The 21,256-nt window shown below is 57.7% G+C and overlaps 1 protein-coding gene across 1 annotated transcript in view; it reads right to left on the bottom strand.

Moving 5' to 3' along the window:
• The window catches only part of CACNA1B (calcium voltage-gated channel subunit alpha1 B), a 210,777-nt gene that overhangs the window by 108,071 nt on the left and 81,450 nt on the right, over positions 1–21,256 (bottom strand). The window contains 5 exon segments of the mRNA NM_174632.2: positions 1,272–1,344; positions 1,524–1,655; positions 4,009–4,121; positions 13,153–13,265; positions 17,214–17,423. Of these exon segments, the coding sequence (NP_777057.1) occupies positions 1,272–1,344; positions 1,524–1,655; positions 4,009–4,121; positions 13,153–13,265; positions 17,214–17,423 (641 nt within the window).

The following is a 21,256-nucleotide window of genomic DNA, read 5'->3' as shown; positions in this document are numbered from 1 at the left end:
GTCTTAGGAGCAGATGCCCTCCACCTGTGGGCATGGTGGGCGCTCTTCCACGGGGTCAGCCTCACTGGGAGCAGAGTTCAAGCTGTCCTCCCGCCCCCCCCCCACCCCTGTCACGTGCCTCCCTGTGCCCTCTCCAACCCCATTCAGAAGCAGGGGCTCCACCCTGGGCTCTCAGGCCATCGGCCCAGTGTCATCCTGAGGGTGTTGTATGCCTGTCCCTGGCAATCTACTTGGCCTCCTCCAGCCTTAACTACTCTCTCAGCCGCCATAAACGACCAGACACTGCTCTGAGTCATCTGTGGACGCCTTGACAAAGACGGTAAGAAGGGCAATGTGCTCATGGGCACCCCAACCCTTTGAGCTCAGAGGAGAAGCCACAGGACTTGAGGTGGGGTCAGATGCGAAGCGGGCGGTGGCAGTGCAGGGTCTGGAGTCCTGTCAGGCCGGGAGAGGACGACCCTCTGGAAGGAGAGGGCTCTACCCACTGTCCCTGGGGGCGGAGGAGCTGCAGGGCTCCCCCATGTCGGGAGGGCTCAGGGCTTGGGGGGTGAAGTCACTCTGTCAGCAAGTGGCTCAAACAGTCAGCTGGAAAGCCCCCTTCCTTTGAGAGAGGGGCCGCAGGTCCTTGCTCCTCACACTCGTCGTGGCTCCAGCAGTGGCTGAGGGCAGGCAGGGCCCTGGCCAGAGTGCCTGTGGTATGGGGCTTCTCTAAGCTCCATCACGGGCACCCACCCCCGCCCTGGTCCTGCTTGGTCTCAGACGTGGCCAAGGGCACACGTTTGCCTCATCACATGGAGGAGGCCTGTCGTGGAGGCGCAAGGGAGCCATAGCTCTGTGATGAGGAGAGCGCTGAACCAAGAGAGTTCTCAGGAGGGGACACAGATGCCACCAAGAATGGGGCCCCGACCTGCGTGCCCCCAGCGGCTGTGGGGAGTGTGTGTTCAGATACAAGGAGAGCCGAGGGGCTGCTGCGCCAAGCCCCTGGAGGGAGAAGCCTGGGGACAGCTTTCTGCCGTGTTTGCAAAGGACAAAGACAACTGCAATCAGCTCCAGGTCTCCGGCAGAGAGTCAAGCGGCGCCCGAAGCCAGGGCCTCCTGGGGCATCCACACGCCCTGGCAGGCTTGCTCCCGAGCCGGGTCCCAACCGGGGCCTGACATCAGAGGCCCACTGTGCCTGTGTCCTCGTGGGCACTGAGGGGCTGATGGCAGGCTGCCTCCCCCGCGCCCACAAAGCCCCATGGCCACGACTTAGTCCAGAGCCGGAGCCTTACCTGGAAGACAGTGAGGATGGCGGCAGGGAAGGTGTCAAAGTTGGTTGTCGGAGTCTCATCCTGGAAGTTGAACCTGAGAAGAACAAGGGTCTTGGACAGGCAGAGGCAGGTCCACTGGGCCCAGGACGGCTGGCACCTGGCGGCTGTGTCTGGGCCAGCAGCCCTTCTTGGGGCCTTTGTGGGGGAAGCAGAGTGGGAACCCAGCAGCACTGTCCCCTGAGCGCTGCCCCTAGGGGGCCCAGCCTCACTTACTGTCCCCCGAAGAGCTGCATGCCCAGCAGAGCGAAGACCACGATGAAGAGGAAGAGCAGGAAGAGCAGGCTGATGATGGACTTCATGGAGTTGAGCAGGGACACCACCAGGTTCCGCAGGGAGCTCCAGTACCTGTGGGGGAAGCCCGGTCTGAGTGCGCCAGGACAGTGGGACCCCGAGGGCCACGCCTGCGGCTTCTGGCACCTCCTGCCCTGAGGGCCCCACACGCACTTTCTTCAGGGGCCCACACCCCATCTGCACTGCAGCCCACCACCTGGCCCAGGGTGACAGCAGAGACTGCACGTTCAGAGCTGGGCTCACGCATACCTCCCACACTGGGTCTCTGGTATCCCTCCTCTGCAGCTACACCTGCCTGCATCCCTCAGCTCCCCTAGGCCAGCACGCAGGAAGTGAGGGCCACAGCTATGCGTCCTAGCCGTGCAGGAGAAGGGGCCACACTGGAGCATCCATCAGTACCACCACCCTCAGCGAGCAGGTTTGCACACAGTCTCAGCAAAGCAGGCTGGGCTTCGGTGCCCCCCAGGGCCCGAGGCACATAGCACGGAGCAGCCCTCCAGGCTCAACCCCCGCTCCATCCCACCCCTCAAATGCTCCTGGGGGCCAGAGACCACGGCCCTCTCATTCAGCTGAACCCCTGTGCCTCACAGGCCCCCTGCAGTCTGCGGATAAGTCTTGCTGCGGGCTTGCTAGGTAATGGGTCCCTCCAGCTGCAACCCCAGAAGAGCCCAAGCCCCAGGGAGACACGCCATGTGCCTCTCTGCCTTAGCACTTGCTGTCCTCCGCCCTGGCCTGGGGAGAGGCCTGGGACATTCCTGAGCCCTCATCCCCAGGGCTGTGTCACAGAGACCCACTACTCTCTTACTGGGTGCGTGAGAGTTAATAAGAAATGGGCTAGAAGACTCCAGAAAGCCTTCTCCTGATGGGCAGGGTCTAGGTCAGGACAAGAGCCACCCACTTTCCAGGAGGAAATAGAGCTGCTAACATGCCAGGCCCACAGCCAAGGTGCAGGCAGCACCGCACCACGTCCTGGAGCCCTGCTCCTGAGGAAGCAGCGGAGGACGCAGGGCAGGTGGCGGGAGCACCCAGAAGCGTCTGTGGGCCAAGCCAGACAGGAGTCCTGTCCAAAACTCCTCCGCATTACACCACCCTGACTTTGAACGGCCTCAGGTGTGGATTTAAAACAGACTAGAAAAGATCTAGTCCAGCCTCCACAGGAGGCTGAGGAAGTCACTGAAGGTGCTTGGAAGCGGGCCACCTGCATAGGCTCAGTCTGGACCATCCCGCAGCCGTCATGAGCTGGGCATGTGTGGCCTCATGCTCCAGGCACCCTGGACTGGGAGCCTCAGAGCCTCAGGGTGGCTCGGGACCCACGGTGGAGTCACTATGTCCATGGCCAGCAGGGTGAAGGCAGCTCTGCTGCTGCCGTGACAGCTGTGGACGGGAGCAGCCCCCTCCCACCGCCACTCGGCATAGAGGGGCAGGTTCAGCCCCCTCATGGGCAGAAGGGAGCAACCTTCCTCCAGGGCTGCAGAGCCAAGTGGGATGAACCTGAACACACGGTCAGGCCCGCGTCCTATCACTGAGGATGGCTGGCAGGGTCAGCCCTGAGTGGAAAAGGCAGGCCTGGGAGTTCAGGTCAGAAGGTCAGAGTCCCGCTGGGGCCAGAACAGCGGCTGCAAGGCAGGTAAGCACACTTGGGGGCAGCAAGATAGGAAACCTGTATCTGTCAACCTGTTTTCTCCATTAACTAGGGAATAGTCACCCTTTGAGGTTGAAAGATGGGCTTGTGGGTTTCCAGACAGGAGCCAGTGTGAAACTGTGGGGAGCAAGCTAATGAGAAAACCAGAAATGCTGGGGCAGTGCTGAGGCTGAAAACAGCCCCCGCGGATAGACGGGCCCCGGGGGCCCAGACGAAATCACGCTGGGCTGCCAGCCTCGCGCTCGCTGCCCCGTGGCTCTTGTCTGTTTACCCAGTGAAAAGCCACAGGAAGAGATTCCGGACAGCTGCGCGCAAGGCCCCTGCCGCACAGCCGTGCGCCCCAGGAGTGGGGCGGGAGTGCCTCGTCCCTGTGCTCCGGGGGCAGCGGGGAGGCCCTGTCTGTGTGCGGGATGTTGGGGAGGCCCTGTCCGTGTGCTCCAGGGCTGGGGGCACAGGCAGCATGGGAGCCAGGCAACACAGGCGCTGCTCCTGGGGACGTGCCCTACCACCCCCAGAGCCGAGGAGGAGGAACTCCCCTCACCGACCCCTCCCCAGGAACTCCCCCTCCAGCCCTGGAGGAACTCCTGCCCACCCCGGAGCACAGGGAATCCCCCCAGCCCTGGAGCACAGGGCCTCCAGCACAGGGAATCCCACCCCCACCCCACCCCCCGCACCCCCAGAGCACACGGACGACAGGAATCCCCTCCCCCCACTCCGGAGCACACAGCAGGAACCACCGCCCCCGCCAGCACATGGACGACATACTTGGTGACTTTGAAGATTCTCAGCAGCCGCAGCGCCCGCAGCACACTGATGCCGAAGGAGGTTCCTGGCTTGATGGCCGCCCAGACCACTTCGAAAATGCTCCCCACAATGACCTGCAACAGAGACAGGATCGGCCCAGGGCAGAGCTGTGGCCATGTCTCTCCGGAAGCATTGGCCCTGGCTCCCTGTCCGAAGCTCAAGCCAGATGAGTCAACATGAGGCAGGGGCCTCCCACGGAGCTCCTGCAGACTCTGGGAGCCACAGACACACCAGGAAGACACAGGACACAGAGCGGGTCTGGCCTGCAGGTTTCTTGGCAAATCTTAAAGACTCCTTGTACATGCCTCCCCTGTGGTTTATCACAGCCAGGTGACCCCTCTGGGCCAGCACACTGCCTCAGACAGCCTTGACTGTTAGGCTGTGTCCACACAGACCAGCAGACTCAGCTTCCTGTAACATCGCCTGTTGGGTCTTGTCCCCTCTGAGACGTTCCAATTCATAACTGTATATTGTCTTCCCCCGAATACTAGGAGCCAGCAAGTGCCTCCAAGGACAGACAGGGACTAGCCCGCCCTCTCGTTTCACCAAGGGTCATCCCGATCGCTGACCGCACTAGTGGACTGGGGCTTGTGGGTCAGAGGCCTGACCCGCCTCCAGTCACTCCCAGCACAGTGAGTCTGGTGCAAGGGACTCAGAAAGGACAGAGCAGTGGGGCTGGAGCACAGCGATCCCTTGCCAACAGTGCCCAAATGGAGTTCCCTCCCTGCCACTGCGCCTTGCTGGGCACACCACAGTCAGCGTGAGTGCTGCGTGCTCCTCACGCGTGTGGTTAATCCTTACTCCTGCTAACCCGGCTTCTGCAGCTGGCGTGGAGAACTCCCCTGTGAACATCAGTCTCCTAAATTCCACTTTGCTGTGTGGCTCACTCATCACCCAAGGTCTGAGTCACTTCCACCCACTTCATACCAACCACAAACACGATCGGCTTGGCATCAACATCCTCACCAAGCCTGAGAAACAGCGACTGATGGGGGCAGTGGCCTCCGCGGGCGAGCACTGGTCCACGGCCTGCGTCCTGCTGTGCTGCCGCACAGCCTTCCGCTGCCTGCCTCCCCAGCCGGGACGCAGCACACCACTCAGAGGACTGCAGACCTGCCCGCAGCTGCCGCGCCCACTATGACCCTACAGAGCAGCAAATGGGATGAGCTCGTCATGTCTGCCCTTGGCACTCCAACCATCACCACCAATCTTTCTCAGCATCACGCGTCCCCAGGGTTGAACGCTGTCATTTTCTAAATCTACTTGCTTCCCACTGTCAGTCTCCCAGTGTATCTCCTACTTTACATTAATCCTCAAAATGTGCTCACCTTGGTTTATAACGTAGGTGGCCTTTCAGATGGTCCCCAACGATCCCACTGCCCGGGGCTCACCCCTTGTCCACCCGTGTGCCCTGGAAGGTAGGTTGGACCTAGTGAGCCACCTTTAGCAAGCAGAACCCAACAAACAGGATGGGATGGCACCTCTGAAAGGAGTTACAGGAAGACCAGGGCTTTGCCTTGGTGCCCTCAGCCCTCTGAGGACAGGGGGGCAGCCTGAGCAGAGGCCCACATGACCAACAGCCACCAGAGTGGGCCTGGAGAATGTGTTCCTGAGGTCTGTCAGCAGCCACGAGCACAAGCTTGGAAGGGGCCCTCACTGAACCTCATGAGGGACCCAACGAGCCATAGGCCGACTGCCAACTGCCAGAATGAGAGGACAGACGCTGGCTGCTTTAAGGCACCAAAGCCTGGGGTGAACTGACACCCAGAAAGGGAAGTCAACATCAACTCTGGAAGCAGGCGCACAGTGCTGCTAAACTAGAAACCCCGCGGGGGGGAGCGGCACAGAGCAGCACGTGAATGAACACCTGGCCCACCCTGAACACATTCCTTCAGGGATTCCGGACTCTGAAGACTCCGCAGGCACGGTCTGCAGCAGGGTGAGGGAGTCATGGGAGACTACGGAGGGGAGCAGGCAGAGAGCCCCACGGGGCCCACAGCCACACGGACAGCAGGAGGCGTGCCTCCCGCGCTGGGGCTTGGCCGGGATGCGTCCACGCAGCCAAGAGGAGGGGCGCTGAGGGAAGCGCTGTTAGGTACACAGAGGCCACAAGTGGCTGGCTGGGAAACTGCTCAGCCTCTCCAGAACAAACGAGGCCGTGTTTAGAGATGCCATGCCATTTGAGTCAGTGCTAATGAGGTGGATGAATCGAGAGCCTATTATACGGAATGAAGTAAGTCAGAAAGAGAGAGGAAAATATCCTGTATTAATACAAGCATAAATAGAATCTAGAGAGCTGGGGCTGATGAGCCTATCTGCCGGGGAGCACTGGCGATGCAGACAGAGAGCAGACCTAAGGGCGCTGTGTCACCCGCATATCTGAGGCTGCTGATTCCCCCATAAGGGTCATTCCAGCTTGTGATTCACCCAACCCAGCATTTTGCACGATGTACTCTACATATATGGAGAAGGAAATGGCAACCCACTCCAGCATTCTTGCCTGGGAAATCCCACAGACAGAGGAGCCTGGTGGGCTACAGTCCATGGGATTGCAAGAGTCAGACAAGACTTGGTGACTAAACCAGCACCCCTCTGCATATACGTTAAATAAGCAGAGTAACAACATACAGCCTTGATGTATTCCTTTCCCAATTTTGAAACAGTCTATTTTTCCATGTCTGATTCTAACTGTTGCTTCTTGATCTGCATACAGATTTCTCAGGAGGTAGGTAAAGTGGTCTGATATTCCCATCTCTTTAAGAATTTTCCAGTTTGTTGTGATCCATAGTCAATGACCAACCTAGACAGCATATTATAAAGCAGAACCATTACTTTGCCAACAAAGGTCTGTCTAGTCAAAGCTACGGTTTTTCCAGTAGTCATATATGGATGTGAGAATTGGACCAAAAGGAAAGCTCAGAGCCAAAGAATTGATGCTTTTGAACTGTGGTGTTGGAGAAGACTCTTGAGAGTCCCTTGGACAGCAAGGAGATCCAACCAGTCCATCCTAAAGGAGATCAGTCCTGGGTGTTCACTGGAAGGACTGATGCTGAAGCTGAAACTCCAATACTTTAGTCCACCTGATGTGAAGAGCTGACTCATTGGAAAAGACCCTGATGCTGGGAAAGATTGAAGGCAGGAGGAGAAGGGGATGACAGAGGATGAGATGGTTGGATATCATCACCGACTCTACTGACATGACTTTGAGTAAACTCCAGGAATTGGTGAAGGGCAGGGGAGCCTGGGGTGCTACAGTCCATGGGGTTGCAAAGAGCTGGACACGACTGAGCAACTAAACTGAACTGCACTGATAGTCAATGAAGCAGATATTTTTCTGATCCAGTGGATGTTGCCAATTGGATCTCTGGTTCCTCTGCCTGTTCTAAATTCAGCTTGTACATTTAGAAGTTCTTGGTTCACATACTGTTGAAGCCTAGCTTGAGCATTATCTTGCCAGCATGTGAAATGAGCACAAATGACAGAAACTGAAGAGGAACTGAAGAGCCTCATGAGGAAAGTGAAAGAGGGGAGTGAAAAGCTGGCTTAAAACTCAACATTCAAAAAGCGAAGATCATGGCATCCAGTCCCATCACTTCATGGCAAATAGATGGGGGGGAAACGCCAACAGTGACAGACTTTTTTTCCTGGGCTCCACAATCACTGCAGATGGTGCAAGCCAAAGTCGCTCAGTCATGCCCAGTCATGCTCACCTCTTTGCAACCCCATGGACTGCATAGGCCAGCATATGGAGTGGGCAACCTTTCCCTTATTCAGGGGATCTTCCAAACCCAGGGCTCGAACCCAGGTTTCCTGCACTGCAGGAAGATTCTTTACCAGCTGAGTCACAAGGGAAGCCCAAGAAAGCTGGCTTGAGTAGCCTCCAGCAGATCTTCCTAACCCAGGAATCGAGCCAGGGTCTCCTGCGTTGCAGATGGATTCTTTACTAACTGAGCTATCAGGGAAGTCCTGCAGATGGTGACTGCAGCCATTAAATTAAAAGACGCTTGTTCCCTGGAAGAAAAGTTATGACAAACCTAGACAGCATGTTGAAAAGCAGAGGCATCACTTGCCAACAAACCCAAAGCTGTTTTTTCCAGTAGTCATGTATGGATGTGAGAGTTGAACCATAAAGAAGGCTGAGCTTTGAATAATTGATGCTTTTCAACTGTGGTACTGGAGAATACTCTTGAGAGCCCCTTGGACAGCAAGGACATCAAACCAGTCAATCCTAAAGGAAATCAACTCTGAATATTCATTGGAAGGACTGATGCTGAAGCTGAAGTTTCAATACTTTGGCCACCTGATGTGAAGAGCTGAATCGTTGGAAAAGATCCTGATTCTGGGAAAGATCAAGGGCAGAAGGGGGAAACAGAGGATGAGATGGTTGGATGGTATCATCAACTCAATGGACATGAGTTTGAGAAAACTCTGGGAGATAGTGAAGGACAGGGAAGTCTAGTGTGCTGTGGTCCACGGGGTCACAAAGAGCCGGACACAACTGAGTGACTGGACAACACCGTGGACGTGGGGCAGGGTGGCAGGAAGGAGAGGATGCCACGAACGGAGAGAGGCACGGAAGCGTATGCATCACCTTGTGTAAGATGGACAGCCAGTGGGGATCTGCCGTGTGGCTCAGGGAACTCAAGCTGGGGCTCTGTGACAACCAGAGGGTGGGACAGGGTAGGAGCTGGGAGGGAGGTGCAAGAGGAAGGGGACACATGTATACTTACGGCTGATTCGTGTTGATGTGTGGAAGAAACAAACACAATATTGTAAAACAATTATCCTTCAATTAAAAATAAATAAACTTTTTAAAAAGAGAGAGATGACATGGTCTAAAAATGAAGCCAAAGGCACAATAGTGTCTGGTATGCAAGATCCCAAATGATGAAAGATGGGTCTCAGAGCACATTCCGTGACTTTCTAGCCTTTCAAAGGGATGTATGGTGAGACTCCAAATGGGCCCACAAGTCCTTTCCTCTCCAGGACGTGGAAGGGTGTTGACCTTGGCCATCTCAGCAGCAGCTCAGGCCAAGGAGGCTGATCCCCAAGAGCGCTGTAGGCACGGCTTCCGTCCAACAGAGGGAAACACAGGAAGACACGCCACAGTACACTCTAAAGGATTATACGTGCAAAAGCATCACCAGCTCGGGTCAAAGTGCAGAAAACAGAATGAGGCTTTCGGATTCCCCAAACTCCACTAAATATGAAGCAGGTCAAGGAAACCTCAGCTAGAATGCTTACCACTTTTAAGGAAAGAAGACCAGGGGCTCCCACACCTAGAACCAGGAAAGGGGACCAGGGGGCTCCCAGGCCTAGAACTAGGAAAGGGGACCAGGAGGCAACCAGACTTAGAACTAGGAAAGGGGACCAGGAGGAGCCCAGACTTAGAACTAGGAAAGAGGACCAGGGGGCCCCCAGACCTAGAACTAGGAAAGGGGACCAGGGGGGAGCCCAGACTTAGAACTAGGAAAGGGGGCCAGGGGGAGCCCAGACTTAGAACTAGGAAAGAGGACCAGGGGGCTCCCAGACCTAGAACTAGGAAAGAAGACCAGGGGCTCCCATACCTAGAACCAGGAAAGGGGACCAGGGGGCTCCCAGATCTAGAACTAGGAAAGGGGACCAGGGGGGAGCCCAGACTTAGAACTAGGAAAGGGGGCCAGGGGGAGCCCAGACTTAAAACTAGGAAAGAGGACCAGGGGGCTCCCAGACCTAGAACTAGGAAAGGGGACCAGGGGGGAGCCCAGACTTAGAACTAGGAAAGGGGGCCAGGGGGAGCCCAGACTTAGAACTAGGAAAGAGGACCAGGGGGCTCCCAGACCTAGAACTAGGAAAGAAGACCAGGGGCTCCCACACCTAGAACCAGGAAAGGGGACCAGGGGGCTCCCAGACCTAGAACTAGGAAAGGGGGCCAGGGGGAGCCCAGACTTAGAACTAGGAAAGAGGACCAGGGGGCTCCCAGACCTAGAACTAGGAAAGAAGACCAGGGGCTCCCACACCTAGAACCAGGAAAGGGGACCAGGGGGCTCCCAGACCTAGAACTAGGAAAGGGGACCAGGGGGAGCCCAGTAACTGGGGATCCCAGTAACAGGAGGGAAAGGGGCAGGACACAACTTTTGAAAGAATGGCATAGCTCATGGACACAACATAAACCAGTTAGAATCAAATGGGACCAAGAAGGCAGACAAGACTAAGCCTTGAGCTTCAATCAGCACGTGAAACGACACACCCAGGCACCACGACAGTTCTAAAGCGCTGTCAAAAGACCAAGGAGTGGGCGGTGGCCCACACCCTGGAAATCTCCACTCCTTCCCAAAAATAGCTGGAACAATTCTCCCACCCATTAGCATATAAAATTATTCAGCCTATAAAAACTAACCACACCACCTTCCGTGGGCACACTCACCCTCTGCGATGGCCCACACGGTAGAGCGTGCTTCTCTCTGAATCTGAACAAATCCACTTCTTACCTATCACTTTGTCTCTCACTGAATTCTTTCTGTGATGTTACATCAAGAACCTGAGCTTCATTAGGTCCTGAAACCAGGTACCGTGGGCTTTGGTTGGGTTTGTGTCCGGCACTTGGGTTCAAGTCCCAATCTGAGGTAAAAGGTTTCAATCCCAGACCTAGAACTCAGAAAGGAGAGCAAGGGGATTTCAGACCTAGAACTAGGAAAGCGGACCAGGGGATCCCAGACCTAGAACTCGAAAAATGGACTGGAGGATCCCAGACCAAGAACTAGGAAAGGGGACTCAGGGGGCACCCAGATCTAGGACTAAGAAAGAAGACTCAGAGGGCTCCAGACCAGGAAGCAGGAAAGGGACCCAGGGCACCTGGACCTAGAACTAGCAAAGGGGACCAGGGGTTCCTAGACCTGAGAACCAGTCAGGGATTCTCCCAATATTTGCTGGACTCTAACCAGCCCTTCCGTATGTCCAGGGTCCCCATTTTGAACAGGAAGCTGTAGAACAGCTGCCCCTGCCCAGCCTCCACTGTATGCGGGGCATGGGCCTGAGTACCTTGTCTCTCATGTTTCATGGCTCTAAGATCTAGAGAAACTGTGGAGCCTCAGCCAGACCTGGGTCCAATTTGGATGATGAGATTCTGCCTTTGAGCTGATGCTGCAGTAGAGTGAGGCGGGGAGTGGGGAGCATGGCTGAGTGTATCTTACACGGGAAGAAGCTAGATCAGCAGACCGTGGCAGGCAGCCCCGAGGACGGCCCGCACGGACCCCTGGATCCTGGTAACAGTCTTCCCCACGAAAGGTGGGCTGGCCTATTGACTCCTCCTGACAGATACAATGGCACAGCTGGCAGCTGGTTCCCCTGCAACTGCTTCCTGCAGCCTCTCTCTGGCACTCACGTCGTGAGTTACGGCATGGTGAGGACACTTGAGCAGCCCACGGAGAGGCCGCGGCTGTGGGGGGCACGGCCAGTGACCCATGACAAGCCAGTCTTTTCAACAGTCTCTAGTGGGCCTGAACGTAACCCTCCAGTCCTAATCAAGCCTCAGGCTGGCTGCACCTCTGGCTTCAGCTGGACTGTGACCTCGTGAGGGACCCCAGGCCACAGGTACCCTGTAAAGCCACACCTGGACACCTGACCCTTAGGAACTGTGAGATAATAGATACTTGCTTTAAGCTGATAACCAGGACTTCCCTGGTGGCTCAGACGGTAAAGTGTCTGCCTACAATGCGGGAGACCTGGGTTCCATCCCTGGGTCGGGAAGATCCCCTAGAGAAGGAAATGGCAACCCACTCCAGTACTCTTGCCTGGAGAATCCCATGGATGGAGGAGCCTGGTGGGCTATAGTCCACGGGGTCACAAAGAGTCGGACACGACTGAGCAACTTCAGTTTCACTTCCACTTCACTTACACTTTAAGCTGATAAGTTCTGGAGTAATTGTTAGCTTCTGTGAAAATTATTCCGTCCTGGGACCTACCCGGTTCCCAGATGACCATCACTCTGAAGGCTCCTCCCCGACTGGGTCCCCTCTGCCTACATACACCAAGCTTTCTCTTTTCCTTTGTAACCAAGAAGGCAAAGGAGCAGAAGTGTTGGCTGCTCCCAACCATCCACCAAAGTCACAGGTACCCACGAGCCCGAGAGCGCCGAGGCAGCCGTTGCCTTCCCCGCGCAGGCGCAGGCAGTGCGGCAGGTGTGCGACCACCGCATGGGCTCCAGTGCGGACCATCCTGCATACGAGCTGGGCAGCCCTGTGCCCATCAAAGAGTGTCCCCCGACACTCATGCGTGAAGCGAGTCGTGAGGGCCCGACACACGCACGGACCACACCTGTCGGCTGCGCCGCGTCACGGAGAGGAAAAGGCAAACTCCACCACAGGCCGAAGCTTCCCTTTGCGCAAGGCCCAGCCTCCCTGCCTGGCTACTGAGAAGGCTGCAGAAGGGCAAGGCCTCCCTGGGCTGAGGCATGGCCGCTTCTCGCTCAGGCCCTCCCCAGGTCAGAACTCCACCGTGCGCAGGTGTCAACGGTGCCCATCCTCGGGCTCTGGGGCCAGCACAGGGCAGCACCCTGCACAACGGCAGGGCCCAGGGAAGGGGCTTCCTCGCCGCCCAGGGCCTGTGCTCGTCCACGGTGAGCCTCAGAAGCACCTGCCTTCCAGGCCTCCCGCACTGCAGAGGCTGCTGAAGGGACCTGGGCCCACTGCTCCCCTCCAGCCTCCCAGGAAAATCTGGTACATGTGTCCAGGTCTGCCCAGGCCAGACTCGCAGGATAGGGTCAGGACCACAGCCTCCTTGAGCCTCCACGGGATAGCAGCAACACATTTAGAAGATCATCTACCGAGCACGGAGGAAGCCACAGAGGCTTGAGCTGATCTTGGGACTGCAGACAGGTCAGGACGGGAATGAGGCTGCCCCGTGGCCGACGCCGGCACAGGTAAGGACCAGACCAGGACGGGCCTCCCCTGTCGGCACGCTGCCTTTCCCACCTGGGGGCATCAGTCCCCCAACCCAGCTCTGTTCCAGACCCCAGATCCCACTGGGTTTGGCGCTGTGGAGGCGGGCTGCGCGTGCTCTCAGGCCAGGACACGGTGGGCCCACCTGGACCCACCGCAGGCATCCCTGATGAGGCGGCTTACTCACCCCGAAATCGAAGCAGTTGAAGGAGGACCGGAAGTAGCTCCTGGGCCCCAGGCCATACATCTTCAGGGACATCTCTGTGAGGAAGAGACCCAGGAAAACAAACTCTGCAAAGTCTAGGAGAAGCCGGAGAAGAGGGGGATTAGCTCGCGGCCTCCTCCCGCCTGGCTCAGTCCAGACCGGAGGACACCAGACCTCTGGGCCGATCCAGGGGGCAGCTTCCAGGCCTGGTCTGTGGCTCTGAGCTCCAGCCTCAGCCCAGGACAAAGCAGCGAGCAGAGGACGTGACGCAGAGAGGTGCTCCTTCCAGCTTGCGAGGCGAGTGCCCAGGCTCCCAGGACCAGGTTCAGGAGTGAGTCTAGGTCAAGGGCCCAAGTCTCCCAGAGGACTTAGGTGGTCAGGCAGGAGGCGCCCAACCCCCTGGAGATGCTGGACGGCTGTGGACCCTTCCTTCTCCCTTCAGTCTCATTCCCTGATCCACACACCAACTGCAACTGGAGTCCCTCTGTGAGGACCCTGGGCCAGAACGCCAGTTTCTCTGCAGGGACCGCCCTGACCCTCCTGGACTCACAGCACCATGTCTGGTTTTAACTCTGTCCACAGGCTCACCCCACTAAAGGAGAGCATCCTGACCACCCAACACCCGCAGACCCCCATAGTACGAGTCTCCCAGGAGGCACCCACACTTGCTCGGGGCTCTGGGGAGTCACATAGGACCCCTCTAGGTGTGGTGCCTTCAGCTCCCTGCAGGCTGGGCCCGGCAGGTGGCAGTAGAGAGCAGGGCCTGCTTCAGCCCAGGGACCCTGCCACTGGCAGCGCTGACCCTGCTGCAGGACTGAAGCGAGGCCACACTGGACCTGAGGGTCATCCTGGGAATTCAAGGCACAGAGACACTACTCCAACCCAGCCTGAGCAGAAGGCAGGGTCAGAACAGGAAGAACCGTCCAGAAGCTGTACAAGACCGCAGACTGCAGGAGACACAGCCAAGTTTAGCCCCTGACAGGCTGGCCAAACCAGGAATTCCAGGGATCAGAACAAGGTCACTGTTCTTGATCCTCCACCCAAAGCTGGAATCCATGCATCATTTCAGACAGTGAGCCAAAGGCACTGTGGCCTCTGACCCCAGAGCATGGGGCCAGGGAAGCAGTGGAGCGTGAAGGGCAGAGCCCCCACAGGCCAGGGACACAGGGGTCAGGCCACCAGGCAGTCACCCGCGTGGTGGCCCCAGGGCCTCTGCATCCAGACTGGTTGGGAGACTGGCCCTCAAGCAGCTTCTGCTCAAACAGAAGGTGGAAGAGAGGGTCACACACGTCCTGCCCTCCGTGTGCACCCTGAAACTGCTCTCCCCCGTGTGCTGCACAGACACACAGGCCTCCCCAGGCAGCTCTGCAGCAGCTGAGACCCCAGACAAGCAAAGACACCACTTCCACTGCCCACTGGGCAGCATGCATCACAGACGTGTGATGGTGCATACGGCCCAAGAAGGTCTCGGGTAGGCGACCCGGGCACATGCACAATCACCACCTGCCTGGCCTCTGAAGCCAGTCCAAATGCCAGCAGGGTACCCAAGCCATGCCCGGGATGAGTAAGGCGATGGAACAGCAGCCCTCCTGGAGAAGCCATGTGAAGGCTGTGCCCTGAGTCCAGCATGGAACATGAGCCCCTCGGCCCCTGCACTCCAGGGCCCCATGAGAGGAGCTCAGGTCTTGGAAGGAGAGACCGCAGAGACAGGGCTCCTAGCTGCCCCACCCAGACCTTGGAGCTGAAGCTACCCAGTGGCCCATCTTGCTCCCAGGAGATCAAAGTGGGAGCCCTTTATTGGAACCAGCCCAGGAAGTGCTGAAAGGGAAGCTTTCCAAGAAAGGGGGCACCTGGAACACAGCCTCCACAACATGCCCACTCCTTTCCTCTCCCAAGGAAGAGACCCTCAACTTCATATGCTCAGCCTCCCGTCAGAGGCCAAGAAAGGGCATCCACATGTTCCTTCCTAAAGTATGCATTCAGCTTGCAGGCCCTTGCGCTGCCCTGAGCTGACCCCAGAGACAGCTGACCCCTCCCTCCAGGAGATCATGGGCTAGGGGAGCAGAGCAACTACATTACACAATGTCTGCGTTATAACAGGAAGACAGCAACTGTGGGGACACAGGGACAGAGGAGAGGGTGGCCAGGTCCATCCTGCCAGGCCCAGGGGTTCACGGCATGACAGCATCCACTCCCAGGCCCCCTTCACCATCTGAGCATCAGTCTCGGGGTCCTTAGTGCCTCGGAGGTGGTGCATTTGACAGGCGGACAGCGAGGTGCATGGCCAGCCTCAGGCCAGGGCCCCGTGGTGAGCTCTGATGGAGCTAGTCCTAATGGGAGCCCCCACTTCTGCCTCTGCCTCCTGCAGGCCTGCCCTCCTGGACTGGGTCAGCCCGCCTCAGCTTCAGCCCAGCACTGAGCAGATGCCTCCAGACCCAGCAGAGGCCACCCCTCCCTCCAGCCATTTTCCCTGGGGGATGCTGATGAACGCAGGCGTTTCCAGGAAACCACAGAGAAGATGAGGCAGCGAGGGGGCAGATTTGCAGCCAGGGACGCCTGTGGCCCGGTCAGCACATAGGTACTTCCAGCCTCATGCTCCTGCCATCAGACACGCAACCAGGCCGTGCAGGCCCCCTCCAGCCCACTTAGTGGGCAAATCTCCAGGAAACAGGAGCAACCACAAGACAGACCGGATACCGCTGGCTTCTTGCAGGAAGAAAAGGCCTCGCGAGAAGCCCCAGGGAGCAGCCACACTACTGCCCGAGTGAGGAGGAAGCCCTGTCTGCCCAGCCCCTGCCCAGCGCCCAAGGGTGGGTACCACCGCCTGAGGACTCAAGGAGACACTGAATTCAGTCCCAAGCCAGGTCCCACACCAAGTCTTGAGCCCAGGACACATGAATCAGGGGCAGGGCGCCGGGCTCAGTGCACACGCTTTGATTCCTTAGCCCGCCCTCCCCACCTGGGAGCCAGCCGGGGCCCCTCCTGCTTCTCCTCTCTCTGCCCTTTCCCATCATGCCAGCAACGGATTGCAATTGAAGTCTGGGAAACAGCCTGGAGCCAGCCCCCAACACAGCCCTCCCCAGCCACATTTTCAAGTGACCCGGGGAGCCATCCATCCAGAGCCCAAAAGAACCCAGCAACAGCAGCCCAGGCTCCTGGTCAGAGCTGCCTAGGCTCCGTGTGGCTGGTCCGCTGGGGGCCAGAACTGGGAGCCAGGAGGGTTCTCTGGAGAAAGGCTTTCTTGGGCATCTAGGTGGCTGCACACACGCAGGGAAAGGGAGATGGAAAGGAAGAGAGGGAGGCAAGTGTGGAAGCTCAGAGCAGGCTGTTTCCAGATGAGGAACTAACACGAGCAGGCTGAAGGCGCTGACCTCGGGGAAGGGGCAGGAGGGGCTCCTGACCGCAGGACAGAAATCATTCATGCAGTGTCTCTGGAGCTCTCGTGAGGCAAAACGAACAAACATGACCTTCTGTTGCACGTGCCCTGCAGGGCCCTTGGGCGTGAAGGAACCTGGGCCCTGGGAAGGGGCCTCAGCTCTTCACCTCCTTGGAGGTGTAACCAGGGCCAGACAGGTCACGACCCAGAGCCCCTGCTATGTCCTCAGGCTCATGGACACGTTTGTAAGTAATCCCTGGTCATGGACACGTCCAGATTCACCCAACCAAGAAGACACAGAAACAACCAGAAGAGCCCTGGGAGACCCCTGGGAGCCAAGACTCTTTCTCCTCAGGAATCCAGGGCGGACGCATCACTCGGTCCCTGGGTCGAAAGCCCTTAGGGCAGGAGACATCATCCCGGTTCCCCAGACCCCTCCCTCGTTTCCCACTACACTGACGGACGGGGTCTAACCAGACCAGCCCAGCCTCCTGGAACCTGGGCCAGGCCTGGGCACAGTCAGGCCTCCAGCAGAGACCCCCGGGGCACTTTGGTCGGCACAGGGGTCCTACCCAGGGCATGCCAACGCCACAGGCTGTGGGCCGGAAGTGGTTCGGAGGAGGCGGGGCCCGGGAGGCGGGGCCCGGAGGCGGGGCCAGCTACGTACACAGCGCCGTGGTGAGCCGCTGGGGCTGCTGGTAGTGCACCATGGCCACGCACAGCGTGTTCAGGGCCACCACACACAGCACCACCCAGTAGAAGCTCTGCGCCTTCACCAGGCGCCGGATGAAGAACCGGAACATCTTCTCCTTCCTGCGGAAGTATGACGAGCTCTCCGTCTTCCCACTCTTGAGGCTGGCTCGGGCGAAGGGGGACCCTGCAGGAACAGGGGGCTCGCTGAGGGTGTGGGTGACCAGCAGGTCCCAGGGCACACTCTCCCTCCGCCAGTGTGAGCCCTGCAGACGCACCCGCAGAGCATGTGTCCCCCATCCCACAAGGACACTTGCCCTGGCCTGGCTCAGGGCGCCTGTTTCCATCCCAGGCGCCACGTGTGTCAGACCCACAACCAACATTGTGCTAAAGGCCCCTGCGCCCCCTGGAGTGGGTCCTGGCCACACCCCTGCTTCCCAAATGAGGGAACCAAGAGCCTGGGTAGTCTCCATACCTGCTGGGCTCCGGCTGGGAGGCCTGCATTGAAACAGGCCTCTGGTCCCCAGCGCCCCAGCCACCTTACAGGAGGGTAGTCCCCGTGCTCCCAGGCCACTCTGATTTCTGGCATCACCTGGGGAGTCCTGTCGTTTCTGGCCTTTCCTCCCTCCGTAGCTCCAGGGCCAAGAGCCACTGACCACCCGCTTTTCTAGGAGTTGTCTTGGAACACAGCCAAGCTCCTTCACTTGTGTCTGGCTTGGCTGCAGACCGTGGCCCACAGAGCCCAGAAAGTCTGCCCAGGAAGCTGCTCCTCTGTACCCACTCACCTGCCAGACCCAACTGCCCTCGCCCGCTCCTGTGCCCACAGCCCCTGCACTGCCCCCAGGGGAGTGCCTTCCCCCCAGCTCCTTCTCAGCTCCGAGGTCACCCTTCTCTAGGCTCCAGTAACAGGCCTCAGTGCCCCAAAAATCACACCCTGTACCAACTGCACTGCGTAGGCTTACCAGTCTGTTCTTTGCCTGAGCCCCAGATCAGACTGAGCTCTGGGGGGCACGGCTTCCCTCTGCACCCCCAACCCCTTGTGCCATGTGACAATTGCATGAGCGGACTTCATGGGTGCCTGGAGGCTCTGAGTGCCCCCGAGTGCTCAAACACAGGTGGCTCTGAACACCTGGCCTAGCCGCATCCCTGGGGAAGAAGCATGTGTGCATGTTACACGACGGCAGGCGTGTTTGCACAGGGGTGTGTGCGTGTGCAGACTCAAGAGCGTTTCAGGCTGGCGTCTTCTTGGACTCACTAAATGAAGACGGGCTGAGGCCTCTGGGGCAGCTGCATCACACAGAGACGCTGTGCGCCAGACACACGGCAGGTGAAGAGCACCTGCCAGTCAGCCCTTGTGGGGGTGAGCAGGGCCGTAATGGGGAATTCCCAGCACGCTAGATGCCACACCCACACCCCATCCACACCTGCGGAAGACACTGTTCCATCGCAGCCTCTGGCTGAGCCAGGACACAGCTCCCAGTCCATGACCTGACACCAGCCAATGCCAAGTCCTCGTGACTGGCTCATTCAACAAAATCTCTTGCCCATGGTGCACTGGGATGCCCCAGAGGGATGGTATGGGGAGGGAGGTGGGAGGGGGGTTCAGGATGGGGAGCATGTGTACACCCGTGGCGGATTCATGTTGATGTATGGCAAAACCAATACAATATTGTAAAGTAATTAGCCTCCAATTAAAATAAATAAATTTAAATTAAAAAAAAAAAAATCTCTTGGCCAATCTTGCCAAGGGTTGCAAAATGCCAAGGCCACAGCCAGACACACCCACTGCCTCCTCCAAGACAGCCATGGGGCAAAGAGGGAAGACAGGGACCCAATACAGACAAGGAGAGGCCTGCACACAGGCAGAGCCCACACAGAGCCACTGGGGAACCCACACACTCAAAATCCCCAGACACTGCCATTTACAAACAGAGTCACACACACGTGCTGCACAGCACACCCCAATGCTGACCACACCCCCAAAGACACACTCAGATTCACACAGGCGCACTCTGGGAAGGCAGGTCAAGAGAACATGTGACTCAAGAAAGGCGCTTTGTGCGTGCACGTGGCCAGTAGGACAAGCAACACGCTCCCCAGGAGACTCCCTGCTGGACGAGCCCCGTGAGGCCAGCTGGCCCCACCCAAAGAGGGCCTCAGGGCTGCTGTCCTCTCACACCCCCGGGACCATGGGGCCTCAGGGTGTCCCGGGCTGGGTCCCCGAGGACAGGCGGCATTTCCCACGAACAGCGCCTGTATGCTCACAGCAGCTCTTTGGTGAAAGGAAGGGTCTGCAGTAGAAGTGAAAATGTGTCACAGTCAGAATCCCTGCTTTGGGTGGAAGCGTGCAACGTCGGGACTTCTAGGCTTTGTCGTTTTCCAGGTCCCACTTAATCAGCACATATTCTTCATGATAAAAAAGGCTTATTTCACAAAAAATACACATTTTCAAGCTAGGGGGCAGTTGAGAATGAATGAACTATGGATGACGGCAGAATTAAGCCCAGCTGGAATGACATGGGTGCCTGGGCACACGTGGGGTCTTGGCACTGTGCCCAGGCAGGGTCTCATCAGCCAACATAATGCCTGCGTCAGCCCCACTTAGCACCATCCCTTCGATGACTGCCCTGAGTGGGGCAGAGAACACAGGACAACCATGACCTGCCCCTGCCCCCACCATCCCACCAGGGCACAGGCCACAGATCACAGGTGACAGGCAGGCAGTACAGGACGCGCCTGCTCAGCGGCTGCATTCCCTGGTATGGCAGGCAGAGTGATGTGGACTGGACACCAGGCGTGTGGACGTGAACCCTGTCCACCCAATAGGCACGTGCCTGGTACATCCTCGCAGCTGAAGAGTCCTCACTGGAAACAGATATGGGGTCTCATGGGGTTCTGGGGGTTAAGGAAAGCCATGCAGGCTGACCCATCAGGCCTCAACCAGCAGCCAGCATGGAGCTGGGGGGAACCCAGGAGGTGCCAGGCCCTATATCCAGACCCGAGGGAAGCAGACCACCTGTAGAGCCTGAGGCCCCGAGTGCAAGGAGACCCTTGGGCTCCGCTGGGGACTTGGAGCAAAGTCTACAGGGTCCCAGATATGGCACAGAGCTAAAACAACCAAAATAAAACAAAGAGAGAAAATAAAACTCCTCCCAAATCATTCAGCAGATGAGAGGAAAGAAGTTCACTCTTAAAAACCCAAACTAGGAGCCTGAAGATGCAGCAACGCAATGTCTTAGATAAACATATACAGGAAGTATAAGGAGGGAGAAATCAAAGGAAAAGGCTGAGAGACACAAAGGAGCAAAGGAAGAGGTAACACAAAGTAACAGGAATTCCAGGAGCAAAAAGAAAAAGGAAAGGAGGTTAAATAACTGGACAAATGGAAAAAAAATTCCTCGAGTAGGAAGACCTGAGCTGCAGGCTGAGAGGCCCCCTGGGCTTCAGACCCCAGGCAGAGGGCATTCCAGGCGGGGCCATATCTGCAACCAGGACACTAGGAACAGGACAGTGATCCCCACAGAACAAGAGAGAACAACCACAGCAGCAAAAGCTCTCTTGTCCTGAGAACAACAGAGGACGCCTGAGCGTGTGCAGAAGCCAGTCACTCACCCACACGCCGCCCAGCGGAGCACTGAGAGACAGCAGAGCCCAGACGGAGCGAAACCCCGTGGGACACAGAGACTGCAGAGGAGACAGCACCCGCGCGGCCGCGCAGTGCAAAGGCCAGGCAGGCCTATGCCTGCCCGGGGTGACCACAGGGCCTGCAGACACAGGAAGTAAGTCCCCAAGACATCTCCCACCAGGAGTGGGGAACAAGGAGGGAAACGCTGCAAATACTTACTGGGCTGAGGGTGGGGCAGAGGCATGAGAAATCCAGCAACTCAGTTATGGAAACACCACACCCTGGTGGTAAGAGGGTAGAAAAGCATGAAAATAGGAAAGCAAATGTTTCTAATTCTGGGAGCAGGGATGGAACGTCATCATTTGTGGAACATAAGCAGGAAGAATCGGAAATTA

Source organism: Bos taurus, chromosome 11, assembly GCF_002263795.3.
Source record: "Bos taurus isolate L1 Dominette 01449 registration number 42190680 breed Hereford chromosome 11, ARS-UCD2.0, whole genome shotgun sequence".
NCBI lineage: Eukaryota > Metazoa > Chordata > Mammalia > Artiodactyla > Bovidae > Bos > Bos taurus.
Note: the sequence above shows the minus strand (reverse complement) of the source record. Positions and strands in the feature narration are given on the sequence as shown.